At 40.4% G+C, this 20392-nt stretch overlaps 1 protein-coding gene across 2 annotated transcripts; it reads right to left on the bottom strand.

Annotated features, from left to right (window-relative positions):
• Positions 1–364: 364 nt before the first annotated feature.
• Positions 365–16954, bottom strand: CEP57L1 (centrosomal protein 57 like 1). 2 transcript variants are annotated; one of them, XM_083606276.1, is made up of 12 exons: positions 16697–16954; positions 14815–14853; positions 14003–14141; positions 11095–11274; positions 10191–10312; positions 8541–8657; positions 7945–8022; positions 4773–4868; positions 3822–3899; positions 3517–3731; positions 1900–2044; positions 365–716 (listed from the first exon to the last, which is right to left on the bottom strand). In XM_083606276.1, the coding sequence occupies exons 2-12, from the start codon at positions 14818–14820 to the stop codon at positions 492–494; spliced, it is 1401 nt and encodes a 466-aa protein (XP_083462402.1). In that variant the 5' UTR covers positions 14821–14853; positions 16697–16954; the 3' UTR covers positions 365–491. The 2 variants fall into 2 exon arrangements, with proteins under 2 accessions (XP_083462402.1, XP_083462403.1); XM_083606277.1 differs by having other exon boundaries at positions 16692–16875.
• Positions 16955–20392: the final 3438 nt, after the last annotated feature.

Raw genomic sequence — 20392 nt, 5'->3', positions numbered from 1 at the left:
AATGAGTGAAAGCTCTTTAGATTGCTGTTAAAGAGCCCTCGGTCATATGGATACTAATAATAATGGTCAGATAAACAGTGATGTGGCTTAAAACTATAGATTAAATCTCAAGGGAAAATATTGAAAGGCAGGCTGTAAACGTTTTAAATAAATGAATAAATAAGCATAGATAGTCATTTAGAAGCCAAATGCTAATTTTTGCTCATAGATGATTCAGGTCTTTCTCCCCTCAATACTGTACAAAAACCAGTGGTATTTATTCTATATAGGTTGGTAGGTTGTTGTTATTATTTTTAATAAAAAAGAACACTTCATTAGAACAATTGCAATTATATTTTTTAAAGTAAAATTAAAAGTCAAGATAGAAACAAGAAAAAATATTTATTCCAAAACTAAGCTGCAGAATTTAAGGGCACATTAATGAACAGATTTGTTCAAGCCAAGATAATAAAATCAGCCCCCAATGGGCATTTATAAGCCAATTTTGAAAATTAAGGTTCCCACACAATATCATCTTTCTTCAACACTGATTGAAGCTTCTGAGCACTTTTTAATAGCTGGAGAGAACTTGTGCTTTTATTCATAGGACAGGCACTATTCACACTGGCTCTTGAAGCGGCTGCAGTCTCTTTTGCTCCTTTTAATCGATTAGGTCTTGATGCTGAATTGGCTGCTTTTTGTTTCAGTTTTTTAGCCTTTTGCCTCAGTCTGTAAACCTAAGAAGAGAACAATTCTATAATACATCTGATGTACAAAGAAACATGCACTTTTTGGCACAAAGGACCCTGTAACGCAGTGCCTATACCACACAGCTCTCCCCACCAAGACAGATAGTATACATTTAGTACTTTTCCAGATATATTTGGTTATGATACAGGAAGGCCTAGTAAGAACATTATCAGTTGTTTTTCTGCAATTATGGAATTTGCTTGCAGTGGCTGGTTAGAACAAAGGGAAGAATGAAAATACTAGAAAGCATAGATATACCTCACACTTCCTTACAAGCATATGGTAATATGCAATACACAAATATACTACATCATGGTGGTGGCATAATTTTCAGCTCATAATGTAAATACAGTTATCAATGAGTCATGTTACAACCCAGTAACAGAGAAGGTGAAGATGTCTAATTAATCCCTAAGATCAGTTATAGTCTAGAAGGAACAACATATTCATGTATTAGCATCTAGTTTTAAAAATATTAAAAAACATTCCTCAATTTAACACACACAAAACCAGATGCTGCACAGGAGATGTGTAAACAGTTTTCTAATGGTTAGCTCTTTTTAATGTAAAGCAATCATGGGAGGCCCCCATGGAGAAGAGGAATGGTGGTGGATGGGGAGACGAAGCAGAGCTGCTTATTTCTTTCTCATCCAATGAATTTGGACACGGGGAACGAAAAAAGATATGAGGACATCCCTTGCCTACTGGTGAGAAAACATCTGGGTGTGTGTTGTGATTCTGAGCAGACAAATGGCAAATCCTGATTGCAGGCTTACAGACTGATTTTTCAGAAAGAAAGACCCATCCTCTCATACGTAAATTGATTTATTAATTTCATAAAATTTATACCCCGCTTGATTGTAAAAAAAGATAAAACAGTAAAATCAAGATAAAACAGTAAAATCAAGAATACATCCACCCACTCTTTCATAACCTTTTAGGAGACAGTTCATATGTCTCCTACACAACATCTAGTTTGCTTGTCTCATTCAAAATCTAATACACCCATATAAGTCTTAGCAAATTTATTTTATATAACCTCACCACCTATTACGCATTGTTTCTGCAAGACTCATAGAATCTAGGCACTGTCTTTCTGAAAATACTAGTTATTTTTTGCACTGCCTACACTGCCAATCCCTTTTCCTGACTTCAGGACGGTTTGCTTACATTTTCTTGGTGCTTTCTCAGTTTCGATATCTGCTCTCCTTTAGATTCCATCTGTTTCACAAGACAATCTAGTTCACGTTCTAGGTCTTCCCGAACCTCCTGGTTTTGTGTTTCTTGTATCTGCTTTAGGAGTTCTTGATGTTCACTGTTGGAAGACAAACTCTCAGTAGTCATTTTAGGCACAATCCAATCCACCACTTCCATTGTATTTCAGCATGTCATTCGACGTATGATGATTGACTATGCACAGTGACAACATAAGTACTATTAGGGAATACTTCTCATTCCAGAAAGTACAATATCTATGTTTGAAGCAGTGTCACACTGTTCTTAACACATTATCATCAGAAAATAAGCTACTTCTCTGTGTAGCGTAAAAATTTCATATTGCTATAGTCCTGTTTTCTATGCAGATGTTGCTTCAGCAACAGTTACAAAAAAGTTCTAAATAGACTATCTAGGGCTTGGCTGGATAAACAGAGTGAAAAAGTAATATTTTGAAGTTACTGGAGCTCCAAATGCTACAATGAGAAGCAAATGTATTATTTAAAGACCAGAAGATATGCTGTTTAGACCAGAGCTGCATTAACGGGATATGCTATTGTGCACCCTACTAGGACTAAATGTGTTTTGACTTCTATCACAATAAGAAGTTGGCAGTTAACAAAACACCGCATTAGTAATCAAGAGTCTTGTGGCTCAAAGGCTTCTATAGACACAAATTCTTGCAATTATGGTTTAGAGCCTAAAATAAGTCCTCAGCTGCTTGTAGAAGATGGGTAAATTACCATAAATGGCAAGTTGCAAAACAGAAGGCTTAAGCCCACAAGGGGTTTGCACAGTAGGCAATACATTTTTTACCTTTTAAATGCTTCATTGCTTTCTGTGACTTGCCACTAACGTCTTAGGGTGTTTTCACAAGTGATACTAAAAACAGTAGGACTAGAATCTAAAGAGCTGTGTTAGGCACACCTCTTTTTTTCTTTTAACGGCACCATCGCACCTGCCCTATCATATATTACTTTTGAATAGCACTTTTTCATGCTGCACTGCTGTTTCAGTAACTTATTCTACTATACTAACATGAGGCTTGATGACTTGGGAAGGTAACCCATTAGGAAAAGGGAAACTCTGGTCCTAAACCTCTGCTGCCTTGCGGGATATCTTCAGGAGAAAAGGCTAAGGAGTAAACCCTACACAAATCTGGAGTCCTTAAGATGGTTTGATAGTGCCTTGTATACCTCCTTTCAGTAACTCCTGGGGCCAAGCTGATATCAAATATTTTTCTCTGCTTTCCTTTGGACCACATCAGCAAGGCCAATTGTCATCTGGGCAGTCTAGGACCTCCATACACACAGCCCAGGCTTGCACGCTAGGAAGGTCACTTTGGTGCTGCTAACACTGCAGTTAGGCTTCACCCCCCAAGGTGCACTCCATTGTCTCTTGAGACAGACGGATGCCATTAACAATATCCGCATGGAAAGTGGGGGTTTAAAATTATTCCTAGCACCACTTGCAAAAGTGCCCAAATAGTTTCTTCTCAACTTACAAAACAATTTGCTCCAAGCCTACAGGTTTTTTTTGTATTCAAATGGATAAATGAAAATGAGTACTTACAAGTTCATTTGTCCCAGTTCATCTTGCATAATCAAGAGAAGATCTGAAAGATGCTCAGTAGCAGAGGAAGATGTGGAGCAAGATGAAGGTCTGCTCGTGCCAGTCCTCTTTTCACCTCCTTCTGGGCGTTGTGAAGCTGCACTCTGGCTACGGTATTTCATCATATGCAAGACGCTTTGAACATTTGCAACAACTGAGTGACTTGAGCTAGCAGACTTGTGGGGAAAGCAGCACATAAGAAAGCCTCATTAAACAAACGGCAATTTATAACAAGTTCTCAATGGTGATGATGATACGTCGCTTACCTTCCCAGCAACGAAAGGTAGTGTCCCAGCTGGTAGGTATGGCTGTGAGCCGCATGCTTTCCTCAAACCAGAAGGTTTCTGAGAAGTATAAAAACTAGAATTATTCCTTTATTTCAAGAAGCAGAAGTAGTGTCCTAAACTTGCAATTGTATCATGTGTCGATTTTGACATCGGATTGCTTTTCTATAGTGTCCCAAGCAACCTTTTAAATGGCTAGAACAACTGTGTAGGAGCATGCTGCTATATGCAGTTTTAAGAAGTATTATTATAGTTTGCTGAAGTTGCATTGTTACCAAGACAAGACTTCCAGCGTTATCAGCATCTCCAATGTTCAGAATAATCAACAGGATGTTAAGCTGTCTTGAGACTTGGCAAAATATGAAAAATGCTCAGAAGACAAATTTGCTGTACAGTTAAAGTAATAGTTGTGTGTTAAAATACAGAAGAGGTCTTAAATCCACTTGTGTAAGCTACCTCTTGTCAGTTCTTCCTCCCTCTGTAGCACCATGTCACACCTGAAGCCTTTTCTGAGGATGCCGCACACACATCCATTCACCCCCCTGTGCACCCTTTTAATGTCAATCTCACCATTAAGCTTCAAAAAAAAGCCACTGAAGACAATAGAAAGCTTCTTCCAAACCTAACTGCAGTTTGTGTGTGAGCACATTTTTTGTTATTGCTTCATGCTGCTTTTAGACTTGGAAAATACCTATTGGTGTCAATAGATTTTCCCCCAAACCTAATTATACAGGTGACAGGGCAAGGAGGAGAAGCTGCAAGTTGGGTTTGGAAGCCCCACTGGTTCTAACTAGCTCAAGGGCTCACAAGACACAACAGAGAACGCAACTGAAATACACCACTTGACTAGTTTCTTCTTGGTATTAGTTTCTTCTTGGTATTCAACACATAGCTGAGAGACCTAACTTTTTTCCTTTTATTTCACTTCATTACCTTTATGGCTTTCTTCTTTCTGCTTTTTTTATTTGCTTCTTTTTGAGGTGAAAGTGAACACATAAGAATTCTATTCATCTCAAGTCCCGTTTGGAGCTGCAGTAAAAAAATACAACCATGTCTTGTTAACTGGACAGAGTGGTATCTCAGTCCAAAGCTACAGAGAGAAAACAGCTGGGTCCAAAGATAACGAATCTCTCTCAACAGATGCCAGTGATGTTCACTGAGATAGTGATCCCTCTCTTCAGTGTGACATAAGTGACCAATGGATAAGTAGCTTTAACAGTTTGTAAGACCCATCTGAGCAGTTTAACACCCCTACAGTGAATAATGATTGCTCTCAAAAAGGCCATCTGCTTAATGGGTTAAAAACTATACCCTATGTTGGCATGGAACAAAACTCTTGCCTAAACTCATTAGCAGCATCTGGTCAGAACATAGGGCTTACTTCTATCAGGATGTACTAGTAAAATAGTAAAACTACCGTATTTTTCCCTCTATAACACGCAGATTTTTTCTCCTAAAAAGGAAGGGGAAATGTGTGTGCGTGTTATTGAGCGAATGTGTGGTCCCTGGAGCCGAAAAATCAGGCAAAAATCAAATCGCGCTTCACGGAGAAGGGAAATCTGAAAAGAGGAAGTGGCTGCTTTCCTGCATTCTGCCTCAGGGTCTTACTGTCCACCCACCTCTGTTTCCTTGCTGTGTTTGCTGAAACGGAACAAAGAGCAGGGAAAGCCCCTCCCCTCCAGGCAAGCAGAGAGGAAAGCAGACTGTGTTCCTTCTATTTCCTCTCTGTGCTCCGGTGCTGCTGGGGGAGAGGGAGAGAGAGAGAGGGTGGGAGGGTGGGAGGGAGGGAGGGAGGGAGGGAGAGAGAGAGAGAGAGAGAGAGAGAGAGAGAAAGAAAGAAAGAAAGAAATGGCTGGGGTGGGGGGAAACGTTTGCCTTTCTTTTCTCCCTCCCGTTAAATCCCTCTCCTGCATTCTTAGCCAGCTGCTTCTCTGCACACCACCTCATGTCCCTTCTTTGTTTTTCCTTCGCTCTCCATTTAAAATGTGGTTACAAAGCATGGATCCTCAGGATCTTTGCATTGGGTCACCCCAAATTCACCATCAGATCACATAGCATGTCCATGGCTACAGCCTGCACCAAAAAAACCACGCACCCACTGTTGCCTGGGGCTGCAATGGTGCAAAAACGTGGTTACAAAGCATGGATCCTCAGGATCTTTGCATTCGGTCACCCCAAATTCACCATCAGATCACATAGCATGTCCATGGCTACAGCCTGCACCAGAAAAATCACGCACCCACTGTTGCCTGGGGCTGCAATGGTGCAAAAACGTGGTTACAAAGCATGGATCCACAGGAATTCTCAGGATTTTTGCATTGGGTCACCCCAAATTCACCATCAGATCACATGTCTGTGGCCACAGCATGAAGCACAAAAATGATACATCCACTGTTTCATTCAGAATGTTTTTTCCCTTGTTTTCCTCCTCTAAAAACGATGTGCGTGTTATGGTCAGGTGCGTGTTATAGAGCGAAAAATACGGTATTCCTTTATATCATAAATGACTTCCAGCCTCATTTTATGTAGCCCCTGGTGTCCCCTGAAGTTGCATAACATCAGAGTCTCTTCTTTTCCATTTTCTTTCCTACTTGTTTTTAAAAAATACTTTACTCCAGATCCACTTAATTTCAGAACAATTGGAAGGGACAGAATTTTATTTGATGATAGTAAATTGTTGTTCTAAGGTTTTCTCCTAATTGTGGAACCTAAGAAGAACTAGTTTCCCCATCCAGCTATCAAATAACAAATTAGTAGGATCCTGCTATATAAGTGGCTGTGCAGCACGCTAAAGCCAGGGAATAATTACTTCATTTCAGAATAGTAGTTGTATTGGTCTGTTGTACTAAAGAAATTCATCTATATACTAATTTGAGTGTTACCATCTTGGTTTTGAGTGCTGTAAGATCTGCTCCCTGGCTTGCAGGCCTGTTTTCCATTTGGCCTGGGATGCTAGAGCCCTGACTGATTCCAGGTACAAACTTTTGGACTGAGGTATTGTTTTGGATTTTTTGTTGGGGCGGGAAAAGTTGTTGCTGTTATTGATAACATTCTTTGAATATTTTAGATCTTATTCAAAAATTATTCATCTGGGTTGTCCATTTTTTGATGTTTGATTGTGTATGACTACTTTTGTTATGTTGTACTTATGTATTGTTTTCATGTTGTAAGCTGCCTTGAGTATAGTTTGAACTATGGAAAGGCAACACACACAAAAAAAGACTATATATAGTATGTATGTCTGCAACACCATCAAACACAGCGGAGCTTACTTCAGAGTACATCTGAACAGAATTTGAAACCATTCTATGCATCTATAATCTGAAACACGTATGGCAGAAACTGAATCTAGACAATCAAGTCTGGATCAGTTTATTCAGAACACTATTGCCTCTGCCCATCGTCAGTTCTGGCTCTGCCCACCATTGGAGGGAATGCAGTACTGTCTATCTGCCAAGTGTATTATATATGTTTTTATTTAGTTCTAAATTCAGCCACTTAGACGTCATCTTATACATCAGGATTTGGGGCTAATAAGTCTCTCAGGTAAAACTACTTATTAAGCACAAACTTCTTGCTTAGCAAGGAACAGGACCACCTTTCTCTAAAACACATTAATCTATCTTTGCTAATATGTTAGAACTATTATTTTTATTAGACCAAGCCTGCACAACTTGCCAAGACCATGTGAATTACAGATTTATGGTGTGCTCTCCAGCTGGTTAACAGAGACCTTTTTTGTAGTCACAGACAGGCAACAAGAATAGCAAGTTCAGAAATGATACTTTGTTGATGGGGTGAATTTCCCTTGATGGGTCAGGCTATTAGCCCAACTAAAAGGCACAATGTATTTCTGGTAGCTTTCTATTCTCATGGTATTGTCCTTCTTCAAAAGCAAAAGGGGGCAGGGGTAAGGAAATGGCATTTCCTGCAATCACATTTAGGATAAAGTCACTAGATCCAAACTAATGCAGATATAGATAGCAAAACATATTTGTGTGTCACGGTTTGTATTCAGGATCACTGCTGGTTAAAGCAGAACTGCAGCATAGGGCTGTCTGCCGAACCTCCTGTTTTATCACTGTAAAAATACTCATCTTCCTACCTGCGCAGCTTTATCTTGAATTAGTTTGCGCTGGTGTTGCTCTTCCAGAAGCTTCTGTTCCAGGTGTCTGATCTTGTCCTTTGTGAGAGAGGGAGGCAGGGAAGGGACCACATACAATAAATGAACTCAACAGTTATCATTTTAAGGGCGAGAACACTGAAAGTGAGCCAAAGCTTTCCATTAAAGGAAACAAGGCTGAGGAAAGAAAAGCAAACGCAAAATATTTATTTGTTTGGGTAATTTGTATACCACTCCATATTTCAAAGAAATATGTGAATGGTTTACATCACAATAAAAACATCCGAAATAAAGACAGAAATCACAATAAAAATCCACATTTTAAAGCGGCACAAAACATAAGGGGACCATATTAACCACTAGTAGGTCCAAAATACAAAAATACAACAAAAACAAACAGCTCTGCCCACCAAATGTAGAAGCGTGGCATTTATAGGTAACAGCAGCCCTCCCACTTCTGCCACTATCTCCCTTTGCCACAGGAATGCCCAGATCCAGAACTGCAGTTTTGCTGCTAGTCTCACAAATGTTAAATGTTATTAGGTTAGCTATTTAATGATGTTATTGTATTTACTTACTTCTGCAGTCTTCTGAGTGCTAGTAAGTCTCCAGCATTCTTTTTCTAGAATTTCAAGCTTGTCAAGTTTTGCACATAGCTCCAGCTGATTCTGGTCTTTTTCCTTCTGAAGCTGCATCTGAAAAATATGCACAAGATAGTGGTTTGGCAACTGATAGCAAGCTTTGCTCAAATGGTTTACAGCTTTCAGATTATCAAATTCAATGCCACAGAAGATGGAATTATGATGCAGCAAGTGCTACAGGCATGAGTTTAGGAGGCCTACAGACAAGAACTGCAAATGCATACAGATTTGCACAGGATCTTGCTGCACATGGAAACAAAGGGAAGATCCAGGCATCTGCTTTCTGTATATGACAGCTGGCACTGGATATCACTATGTATAGGTGCATATGGATTGAGGTGGAGGTGGACAAAGTTTGTAAACATGCATGCATTAGGTTGCAGGTATCCAAGTTCATAGCACAAAAAAGGGAATACACCTTGGAACATGGATGGAAATGTGTATCCTTATCTGCTAGCCATAGTTCACTGCACATTTACTAGTTGCATGTAACACCAAGGTGCATTAAATCTAGCTAAGGAACAGAAATGCCAACTTTCAATATTGCAAGTTTGCATCTAGGGAAAGAATATAGCAGGGGGGAAATCTTGGGTTTACTGATGTCTTACAGTGAAACACACACACACACACCTTCAACAGGGATTGTACTGAGGCATTTTTTGGCCTCAGTAAATGGGAAACAATTATGAGACATTTCCCATTTACAGGCAACAGATCTCCTAGAAAAAGGTTCGTGAAATCTCAGTTTATTTTTAAAAGAAACCCTAGTATTAAAAAATCCAGATAAGAATAGTTGGATGGCTATTTTCATTTTTATTTACACACTATTCGGCAGCTTTCAGGGAGGTGGGAGGTAATATTTGTCATCTGCAGACTATTGCAATGCACTCTACATGGAGCTACATTTGAAGGTGACTCGGAAATTACAGTCTAGAATGCGGTAACTAGAATGGTGACTGGGAGCAGCCGCAGGGACCATATAACACTGGTTCTAAAGGACCTACACTGGCTCCCAATACATTTCTGAGCGCAATTCAAAGTGTTGGTGAAAACAGCTTCAACCAGGTTGGCTGCGGCAACCCAGTCAGATGCATATAAATAATGTTGTTGTTGTTGTTAAATTTAGCCAAAGGTGACTTATTGCTAAAAACACAGGAATCTATGGAAGCCACCATACATTGTAGTTGTGTGATTTCTATTCTATTCTTCTGATAAACAAAGCATATAATAATAGTAATAATAGTAATAAATTTTTATTTGCATCCCGCCCTCCCCAGCCAAGGCCAGGCACAGAGCAGCTAACATCATAAAAATAACACAATAAGCATAAAAACAGACATTAATTAAAATACATCTTGAAATTACTTCAGACAAAAAATGCATGTAAACCGATATATGTGCACCTTATGCTTGGTCAACCAATTTTTCACAACCACAAATTTCTCAGTGTTTTCCAAGACTGTCTATGAAGGTGACAGATAAGCAAGATCTAACAAGAGACCACACCAACAAGGTTTGAGCAAAGCCTCTCAGATACAAAGGAAGGAGAAACAAAGGGCAAGAATATGATACATTAAAGATGTGCACCTGCTGTTCTAGAACCAGTTTCTTTTCCAACTCTGCATTGACCATCATTTTTCTCATGTAATCTAGTTGCTTCTCCAGCAAAGAGCAGCGAGACTGTGCTGCCCTTAACTGCATGCTCACATCTGAAGGGGAGGAATGCAGGGGGAGGGAAAGAGAGTAATAATTATGTCTTATTTGATTTTACAGATTTATGCTCTAATTTGCAATATAATGATGCTGTTGAAATGAACTTGCTTGCTTTCACTAATGACCCAATCCCATTACTGTCCTCTCATTTTATTAGGTTATCAACAGTAGAGATACATGAAGCGCTCTGGTTATTTTCAGAGAGTCTCATGAAAGTATTTCTGCAACAAAACTGATAAGTATTCTTATGACTTGCCTAAAGCCTGCACAATTCTTAAAATAAATTATGTTTATATATTTAAGGACTTTGTACCTTGCCTCTCATTATATGTCTCAAAGTAGCTTAAAGAAAGAAGCAAACAATCTACAATTAAAAAATAAAAATTAAAACATCAGAAATAGAAACATCAATCCCAGCCAAGGGATCACAGGAATTGAAGTCCAGCAACATCTGGAGGTCTCAAGTTCTCCACCCATGCATAAGGGAATTTAAATGAAAATAGTTTAATAAGAAGCAGTTTCTGCTTTTTAAAAATTGCAAATCACACACTTCTACAATATCGCCAAAGTGCAATATGCATTTTTATTAAACAATCAGTAAAGCAGTTAAAAGGCAGATCTGCTAGAACAAAATATTTAAATCATGTGATAGACCTATTTACTACATATCCTGATTAAACATTAAATGAACAACCAAACAACAAGATGAGTGCTCATTTGAGATTAAGATATAATAGATGTGAATGGTAAGGCTGTCATCAGTGGTAATAGGAGGTACCTTTCTTTTCTTGCATCATTCCCTGGTGAGTTATATCCTTCTCACTGGAGTCATGCTGAAAGGCCTTTTTATACTGGGCAGCTTCTCTGGACAAGCAATTTAGGTTCTCTTCAGCCTGTGACCTCTCTAATTCAAGACGGCGGATCTTTTCCTGAAGAGTTTTAAGGGCTGCCACTAGAGCTGGTGAAAAGGTAACTTAATTGTTAATGACACATCTCTACTTTAATAACAATAAAGCAAAGAAGCTACTTTAACGTGAACATCAGTTATGCATCAACCTGCAACATCAGTGATACTACATTGCTATATATTTTGCTTAGATGATAGAAACATAGACTTGTTTAAAGATCCACTTTCTGTCATTTGTGCTATGGTTAGAAAGCCAGTAAGGCACCAAAAATATGAAGGTTTCTCTCATCTTCTCTTACTGCTTCTGGTTCAATGTAACCACCGCTCAGATTGGAGCAGGTGGATCATAGAAGGCATAATTTGACACACATGCATACACAAACCTACAAAATATTACTGCCCATTCTCTGCTGATAGCTGCAAAACACCCTAACCACACATCCTTATTTTTCTTGGTATAAAGTTGTGTATCCTGCTCCACTAGAAGAAAGATGTTCTTGTGCTCAGATGAACAAGACTATATACTAAGAATGACAAAATAAAGAGGTTCACTATAGCTACCTAGCAGTAACTTCCTAGTCAGGGATTGGAATGTTACCAAGACCTAGGTGGGCAAGCTGAGTGGAGTTGATCTGACTCAGCTGTTCCCATCTGGAAACTTGGTGCAGCACCAGCATGGGTTTAATGGGCTGGCAATGGGGTTTGCTGTGGCCCATAACGTTTGCAACCCATTTGCCAGGATACCTCTCTGCTTCGGAACATGCTATGAAGGTCTGCATCTGCTATAGGACCCAAAGAGACAGATTCCTTACTGAACTCTCAAAAGTGGTGTTGGAGAACTCTACGGCTGTTGCCCATTCATTGGTAACGGATTACTGCAATGTGCTCTATGTGGGACTGCCCTTGGGGCTGGTCCAGAAACTCCATCTGGTGCAGAATGAAGTGGCTAGACTGCTAATGGGGGAAGACAGCATGTGACACCTCTGTTAAAACATTTGCACTGGCTGTCTATACGCTACCAGGCCAGCTTCAAGGCTTTTGCATTAATACAGAACGCCTTGAACAACTTGGGTCCAGGATACCAGACCAATCACTGAGGCCATCAGGAGGAGAGCTGTTAGTTACTGAGGCCTAACTTGTCTAACTAGACACCTGGCATTGAGTGTTGCTGGTCCCGTGCTGTGCAACTCTCTTCCAGCTGAGTTGGCAGGCGCCCTCACTCTTGAATTTTAGACTTCTATTGAAGATTTGCATTTCCAAGGCAGAACAAAGATATTTGCTGTTCTTTTTGTCTCCCTGCCCCCACTCATGTTTGCTTTACTCAAAAAAAAACCAACCAAGTTTAAGATAATGAAATATTCCAAGGACAAGTAAGTAAAACATTAAATAGGTACGTGCTGCATAGCCCAACACCAAAAGTTACATTTCTCTTTAACAAAATAAATAAGAACGTAAGGACATAAGAACAGCCTGCTGGATCAGGCCAAAGGCATCCTATTCTCGGTGGCTAATGAGATGCCTGTGGGAAACTTTCAAGCAGGATTCAAGCGAAAGATCACTCTCCCCTCCTCTGGTTTCTAGCAACTGGTGTCCAGAAGCATTGCTGCCTCCAACTGTGGAGGCAGAGCACAGCCATCATGCATAGTAGCCACTGACAACCCTCTCCTGCATGAATTTGTCCAATCCTCTTTTCAAGACATCTGCGTTGGTGGCCATCACTGCCTCCTGTGGGAGTTCCATAGTTTAAGTACTTGGACATGAAATAAATGGTTCCATGCCAAAAACAGACAGGAAACACGCTATGGCAAATAAAGAAGTCATTTTGAATGCACTTCAGGTTATGCCAAATTAAACTCTCACGCTTGACGATAGAGATACAGCTATTGCAGCATAATACTGTAGTATAATATATTTCTTTTGCATTATATTCATTTGTGACAATTTTTTTTCCAAAGATGTTTACTGGTTGTATTTCTTTTCTTATGTTTCAGAAGGTTTGATTCTTTTTTTATTTTGACTACTAAAAAAGCTAAAATTAAAAGGCCAGGAACATGGCCCAAATTTACAGCAAAGCTGGTAAATGAAATCCAGTTAATGAATCGGCCATTTGTGCTAATCCCAAAACTTTTATTTAATACACACACACACACACACACACACACATATATATATATGGATCAACAAACTAGTGATTAGCTGGTAAATAAGGATCCAAAATAATCGTTTAGTGTGATGAAAAATTTGACAAATCATTTGTTCTCTTGAGGCCACTGCACTTAAGAGACTAGAATGCCATTGAACAGACATCAAATAGAAGCACAGAAGCAGCTCAAAACCATGGTTTGCCTTCATATTTTGAGGATTAAACTACGGTTGAAGTTCTAAACTATTACTTAGAGGTTTGAGGTCTGAACTGAGCTATGTAGCTTGCCAGACATGGCCACCTACGAAGCCTCAGCAAATTGAAAAAGAAGTGCACATATTTTTTACCCCTGGCAGATTCCCTTTACTCTGTAGCTGAAATCTGAGTAGCCCCACACACTGCCTAGCTGCACCTGGGAGAAGTGTCACCTCGAACAAATACCAGAGAGAGCCTGTTCACTAGAAGATATGTTACTCAAGCCAACATTGTCTTTCTAGCTATTTTTCTTGGATCTCAAATCTCAGACAAGTTCTAAACCAGTAGCACATTCCAAAACACATTCAGCACAGGCCAATAATATTTGCTGACTAAATGTCACATTACTCATGTGTCATAGTACAATACTTTGTGTTTTACCTTGGTTGTTTGGTGCAGGAGTGTCTTTTGCCATAGCTGTTGCCTCCTTTGATCTGACGTTTGCAAATGCAGAGTATATGTTACCTGGAGGCTGAAGAAAGCTTCCTATGTAGCTGTTCTTCGACTCAGAATCTAGAGACTGCAGAAAAGATATACAGTGTTATTTAGTTATGTTAAAGTGTTAATTCAGGCACCTTCCACTATGCTGGGGAATCTTTTTCACCCACGGTTGTTTTTCCTTCTGGGAAACATGCTACATGGAAGTGGTGGATAGAGCAAGGAATGCACATTTTATCTTTGTTTAGTAGGCTACTTTCTTTTTTATGCCTGAACCTGACTCAAACATCTATTGATGGGAATAAGAATGAGGGTAATGACTTTGAGATTAACTAGTTCACTGTGGCAAAACTTTCCTTCACAGACGTTTGTTTTCATGCTCCCATAGCACGTTAAAATATAAAGTCAGAACCATTAAAATTAAACCCATACAGCTATTTTGCCTAATTCTGTGGAATGATGTAAATTTAGGTTAGATTCCTTTGTAGTTCTATGCTCATTCTCTCATGTTGCTTGAGAGAGGGTTCCCTCAGACCCCTCATGCTAAGAAGCATTAAGTTTCCCAGTGATTATTTGTAAATTAAACAGAAAGATTAATGTAGCTGACAGATTCATAAAAAAGAGAAGAATCTGCAGTACTACTACGCTGAAAGCTATTTTCCCTAACTTAAAAAACCTGCTCAAACATCTTTGCCTCTTTAGGGACTGCTTTAGAATAGGCTAGTTTCTTTGGCTGCTAACATCACATTACTTACCTCCATTATAGGGGGTCTAGACTCCAGAGTTCCACTCACCTGCCGAGACAGAAAAGTCATTATGTCATGTGATTCTTATTTTGAAGTATAAGCAGAATGACATTTTTTCCTCAGCTATTTGTATTGATTTAAGACATTTACACAGAAAAGAAGAGAAGATAGATTAATTTTTTTATGAACAAGACTGAGGCTACATCAAGTCTGGATGATTTCCCACAAACTTGCAACAGAAAAATGGCACAAAATATACTAGCCTGCTCTACACTTTGTGATGTGATTGCACTGTTTGCATTCCACTTAGCTGCAGATTTTTAATGCATAGCAGGGGGTTGGACTAGATAACTCTTGGGGTCCCATCCATCAATAAAATTCTATGACTCTATACAATAATCTCTCAAACAATTGGTCTGGAAAAATCATTTGTACTTTTGCTCTTTCCAGCATTGTTCCTTCATCCTTCGTTACTGGCAACTTTTTCTTCCAAAGGATTTTTTGTTCAAATGAAATTAGCCTTTGTACGATACTTACATAATTGTTCACCATAGCTAACCAAAGTCTCCCACCCCAATCTTGTTCATTCTTGCGGAAACTAAACTGGTTCATAGTATCCTCACCATCAGCAGGGACCATCTTCCTACATATTATGTAAAATGACCAATGCTTAGGAGTTCAACAAGTAATAAGTATATTACCAAGAGTGTAGGAGCACACAGCTTTATTTGCACAAAGTAATCATTCATTAAGAAAACCATTAAAACCCAATTTCAGCTAGCAGCAGCATGTATGTAACTATGGAAAATCAAAAAAACAAACTTGGAGACAATATTACACGCAAAAACAATGTTCATTTGGACAGGTTCTGTCCAAATGTTTTCACTGGGTGAAGCAGTGTTGCAAACAAGCCTAAACTGTTTCACATTGGTACAAATATTAAATAGGCCTTGTAATCCCAGTATCTATGCAAGAGGCAGATGGAAAGAATTTCGGCCAGTAGCTGTAATAAATCCTTCTGTTTTAGGCTGACAACTGGGGGTAAAATAATTTTTATATTTGGTTTGAGACACTTAAGTCAGAGAGATCTTTAAACATATTTTTGAAAGGAAAAAACAACACCCTTTTATTGGACAGATAATTTTGCAAGCTACTTAAGGAACACTCTTGTACTTTGTCACCTATCCCTGCATCCACACCTGAGCTGAATTGAAGCCATGGCTGGTGAGCTCCAGCACCTCTCCCTCATTTTAAAGTGAAACGATTAAGTCCTGGAGGCCTTAAAAAGCAAGCCTACACGTGTTTTCTCAGAAGCAAGCCGCCATGAATTGAACGAGGCATGTGTGGGTGCAAGATTGCAGCCAAATACAGCGAATATCTCAGGGATGCCCCCTTCACCGCCATCAAACACCTCTTTTGTGTCCTCCCGGGGGTGGTAGTAATAATAATAATAATAATAATAATAATAATAATAATAATAATAATAAAGTCGGCTCCCTCCTCCTTCCCCTCCCATAAAAACAGTTGCAGGTTTAGTGTTCTTCGCTCGCCTGCATCTTCTTCCTGGCTCGCCAGGGTGGGCTTGGAAGCCAACTGTTGGGGGTCTGTGGCCAGGATTGCTCTCGCCTCTCCTGGGGGAGGGAGGGTTGGGAAAACCCAGGCAGGACACTCTTTATGGACTCTGCCGAGGCGCTGGAAGTTACTGCAGGGTGGGGCCCTTGGGCGAGGGCTGGGTGGTAAAGGAAGGGATCTGTGGGTCTCCCATTTGGACGCGGGCGGAACGAGGAGCCTGAGCCAGGTGAAAACGGGGGCGGGGGGGGAGGGAGCAACCAGCAGAAACTCAACAGGTGAAGAGACGACGACCCCCTCCCTCCCCGCGTACACACCTTACCGGGATTCACCCGAGCTGCAAGCACCAGAGGAGCTCGCGCTACGACCCAGCCCCAGTTATGCCGCTCGCCTTCTGCTTCCCGGCTTCGGGTAGACCACAGCTAACCATAAAAGGCGGCTCACTTCCCAGAGCGCCCTTCTTCGCCGGGGCCGTTTTTCAAGCCGCCCGCTTCCCCTCCCGCTCTCGGGGATTCCACGCCCTCGCTCCGTGACCCGGATTATTGGCCCCGCCTCCTCCCAGGTCACTTAGCGGCTCCCCCTGGATTAGGGAAACTGTCCGCCCTCCTGCCTCGCCCGCCGAAGTGCTTTCCTTGGCTCAGGGCGAGAGGAGGAGGTTGTTTGTGCTGCTCTTGGGCTGACACTCCATGCAATGCAAGGGAGAGTGCGTTTGTCTCACGATGGGATGCATTAGCTGAATTACTGGTTTGATGGATAGACATGCACATTCTGGTTTGCTTTTGCCGCGCTTTTTCCTGTGCGGGAAGGGGGTGTAGGTCAGTGGTAAAGCATCGGAGGTCCTACGTTCAGTCCACAGCATCTCCAGGTAGGGCTCAGCACCACGCTGAGACCCTGAAACGCCGCAATACTGACCTAGATGGACCGATGGTCCGCCGTGGTATATGGCGGATTTTAGCAATACTTTCGGAATGTTTACTTATTAAAGGCGCAACGGCCCTGCCCGGGGGGGGGGCGGGGAGTGGCTAACCCTCCACCAGCCACAGTGTAGGCGACTGGGATGATGCAGCTTTTCACAACACTGACCACATACACAAAGTGACTATTTATTACTGCCCGACTTATAATATTTATTTTACACCTCACTCTCCCCCAAAAAAGCCCAGGATGGCAAAACACATTAAAAACAACTCCAATGCAGATGCAGGAGGGGAAAGGTCTCAAAAGGCTTGTTGAAAGAGGAAGGTCTTCAATCAGGCACCCAAAAGATAATGCTGTCTAATACTAAAAGGGAGGAAATTCCATTTCCTACATTGTGGCAGAATGGATCAACTGATAAGATGGTATCTAAGCCCTCACCAGCAGAGTAGTGATAAAAAGATACTGTGAAGTAATAACTAGTCTGAGTTTGGTGTTCATTGTTTGCATCTTAAGACTGCATTTTTACTCAAACACCTGTCCAACAAGACTTACTCCCAAGTAAGTCAACATAGGTCTATGGTCTTAGTCTCTTATTTTTGTCAAGGATAATTGATTTTCAGCAGTTGATATTATTGCTGTAGTGTTAGTGCAGGAAACACGAAGATGTTTTAACGAGCGAGACCTCCCATTTATAGCAGTCAGATGCTTAGCTCATGTTAACTTCAAACACCAAATCAGCAACAGGCCTGCATAATACAAAGCAGAAGTATTGGAAAGTATATGTATCTACATATTATTTTAGAGTTAAAACCACATTTGCATTATACATAGTATTTTGATACATATAGATATGTATATGCCTGCAAGTATAGCATACAGAAAGTTGATATGACATAGTGTTATCCACTTACATTAATGCCTCAAATTAATTTTTTTTAAGGTTCACTTTTTTTTCTTACGGCCTGCAGATTTTAAAAATGCAAAGTTGAAATCTTTCTCAAAAGAGTTGATTCATTGTCTAGTTGGGAAAGTTGCTGAACAACTGTGGCTCACAGTTTGCCAGAAAGAACTGAGTTCTAGAATTAAAAATGTTGTTCAGAGTAGTCAACTCTCTTGCTTCAGAGAAGTTAACTTTTAATAGGATTAAGGTAAAGGTAAAGGGATCCCTGACCGTTAGGTCCAGTTGCGGACGACTCTGGGGTTGCGGTGCTCATCTTGCTTTACTGGCCGAGGGAGCCGGTGTACAGCTTCCGGGTCATGTGACCAGCATGACAAAGCCGCTTTTGGCGAAACAGAGCAGTGCACGGAAATGCATTTGATTTAGACCACAGCGTCACCCGCGTTTAATAGGATTACTTACTTTTAAAATGGTTTGAGAACTGCTACTGTGTCCTGCATTCAGGCAAACAGTTATAAATCCTCCAAGGTGGTTTACTGGAATGTGCACATTTATCCACATATGTTTGTCCACATTTCAGCGTTCAGTGTTATGAATCATTCAGTTTCTGACCGTTTTCCAAAATAAATTCATGCTAATAGCTACAATATGGGCAGCAATATTGGGAAACTCTCTGCTCTTCTAACTATTGTCCTGAAGCCAATATGACTGGCAAGAGACTGTTTAAAAAGGCCAGTTTGGAACATGAACCTGCTTCCCAACCCCCCTTGTTTTCCATCCAGAACTGAGAAAACAGTTGGCTGAACATCTGCACATACTATTTTGATGGTTTCTTTGAAAATTCCTCCTGCTACGATGATTAGGCTGGGAAAAATAACGTATTTTGGTGCTATTCTCCACTCTCCCAGCCCCCAGCTTGACATAAGAGGGGGCATACAAAAAATCCCAACTCCATAAGAGGGGGCATCACATTAAATCTCAACTCCAATAACTGACTGTTTGCACAAGCACAAAACAGCCATCTAAATCATTTTAACATAACTTTGTATTAACCACAATAATCCTGTTGAGAGCTCGTTTAGAGTAGCAATTGATTTAGAACATCCATATGAGGAAACAGAAATGAGTAAATTTTTTTGCCCTTTGCATATATTATATTAAGTTTTCAAAAGTGACCATCTTAAACCCAGGGTTGTTCACTTTTGAGAAGAAACTGAAAACCTAATGGTTTTATGTATGCCTAACACTGCGTAAGATCAAACTGCATACATTTAATTACTGTTGCTCATATTGGGAGGAATTCAACGTTGTACTCTTCTGATTGTTCTGTCAGCACAAGAATTCCAGCTTGCCTGAGAGAATGACCCCCTTATCCTCCCCCCATAAGCTGTTCTAGGGGTTCTCCTGACACCCCCCAAAAGCATGGCATGTTACGGGGGGGGGGCAGAACCAACGTGATTGGTCAGTTAAGTATTTATTTTGTTTTACTTGATGGGGGGCAGCTGCCCTCTCTTGGCTACGCTCATGACCCCAAGGCTCATTGCAGACAGCAATGCGCAAGATGAAGCCCTTGTGTAGGACTTCCATTGATGTGACTGGGTAGGTGAATCCTGCATATAGATGTATACAGTGGTACCTCGGGTTACAGACACTTCAGGTTACAGACTCCGCTAACCCAGAAATAGTACCTCAGGTTAAGAACTTTGCTTCAGGATGAGAACAGAAATCGCACAGCGGCAGCGGGAAGCCCCATTAGCTAAAGTGGTACCTCAGGTTAAGAACAATTTCAGGTTAAGAACGGACCTCCAGAACGAATTAAGTTCTTAACCCGAGGTACCACTGTAATAATATAGCATGTTTTTCTTCTTAGCATTAGTTCACTAGGAATATAAGAAAAGCAAGTCATAAATGTCATTAAAATTTCAGTCATAACAGGAATTAAGTATTCAAATGGTTGTTTGCCAGGAATGCTTGGCTCTAAGCAGAAGAGCTAAAATGAACAGGTTAGAAAATGTTACGATGACTGAGTTTTGCTGAATTTTAGCTTTAGCTTGTCAGAGATGTTGTGGATAATTATTTCAGTTCTTTTGAAGTTATACCATGGTGGAAGAGGATTATATCAAAGATCCGATTAAACAACTGTAGAAGCAAAGGCAATTGCAAACACTTTAACCTTCAAGACAGTTTAGAACACACTTAACT

This window comes from Podarcis filfolensis (genome assembly GCF_964270895.1).
Source record: "Podarcis filfolensis genome assembly, chromosome: 3".
In the NCBI taxonomy this organism is placed as follows: Eukaryota; Metazoa; Chordata; class Lepidosauria; order Squamata; family Lacertidae; genus Podarcis; species Podarcis filfolensis.
Note: the sequence above shows the minus strand (reverse complement) of the source record. Positions and strands in the feature narration are given on the sequence as shown.

Bases quoted from the DNA above. Each gene is read 5' to 3' on its own strand.
- CEP57L1 (XM_083606276.1), bottom strand. The intron at 11,275-14,002 runs GTAAAACACAAA...CCTTTTCACCAG, and splicing joins TCCTGCACCAAACAACCAAG to CTCTAGTGGCAGCCCTTAAA. The intron at 3,900-4,772 runs GTAATGAAGTGA...TATACTTCTCAG, and splicing joins GAAAGAAGAAAGCCATAAAG to AAACCTTCTGGTTTGAGGAA.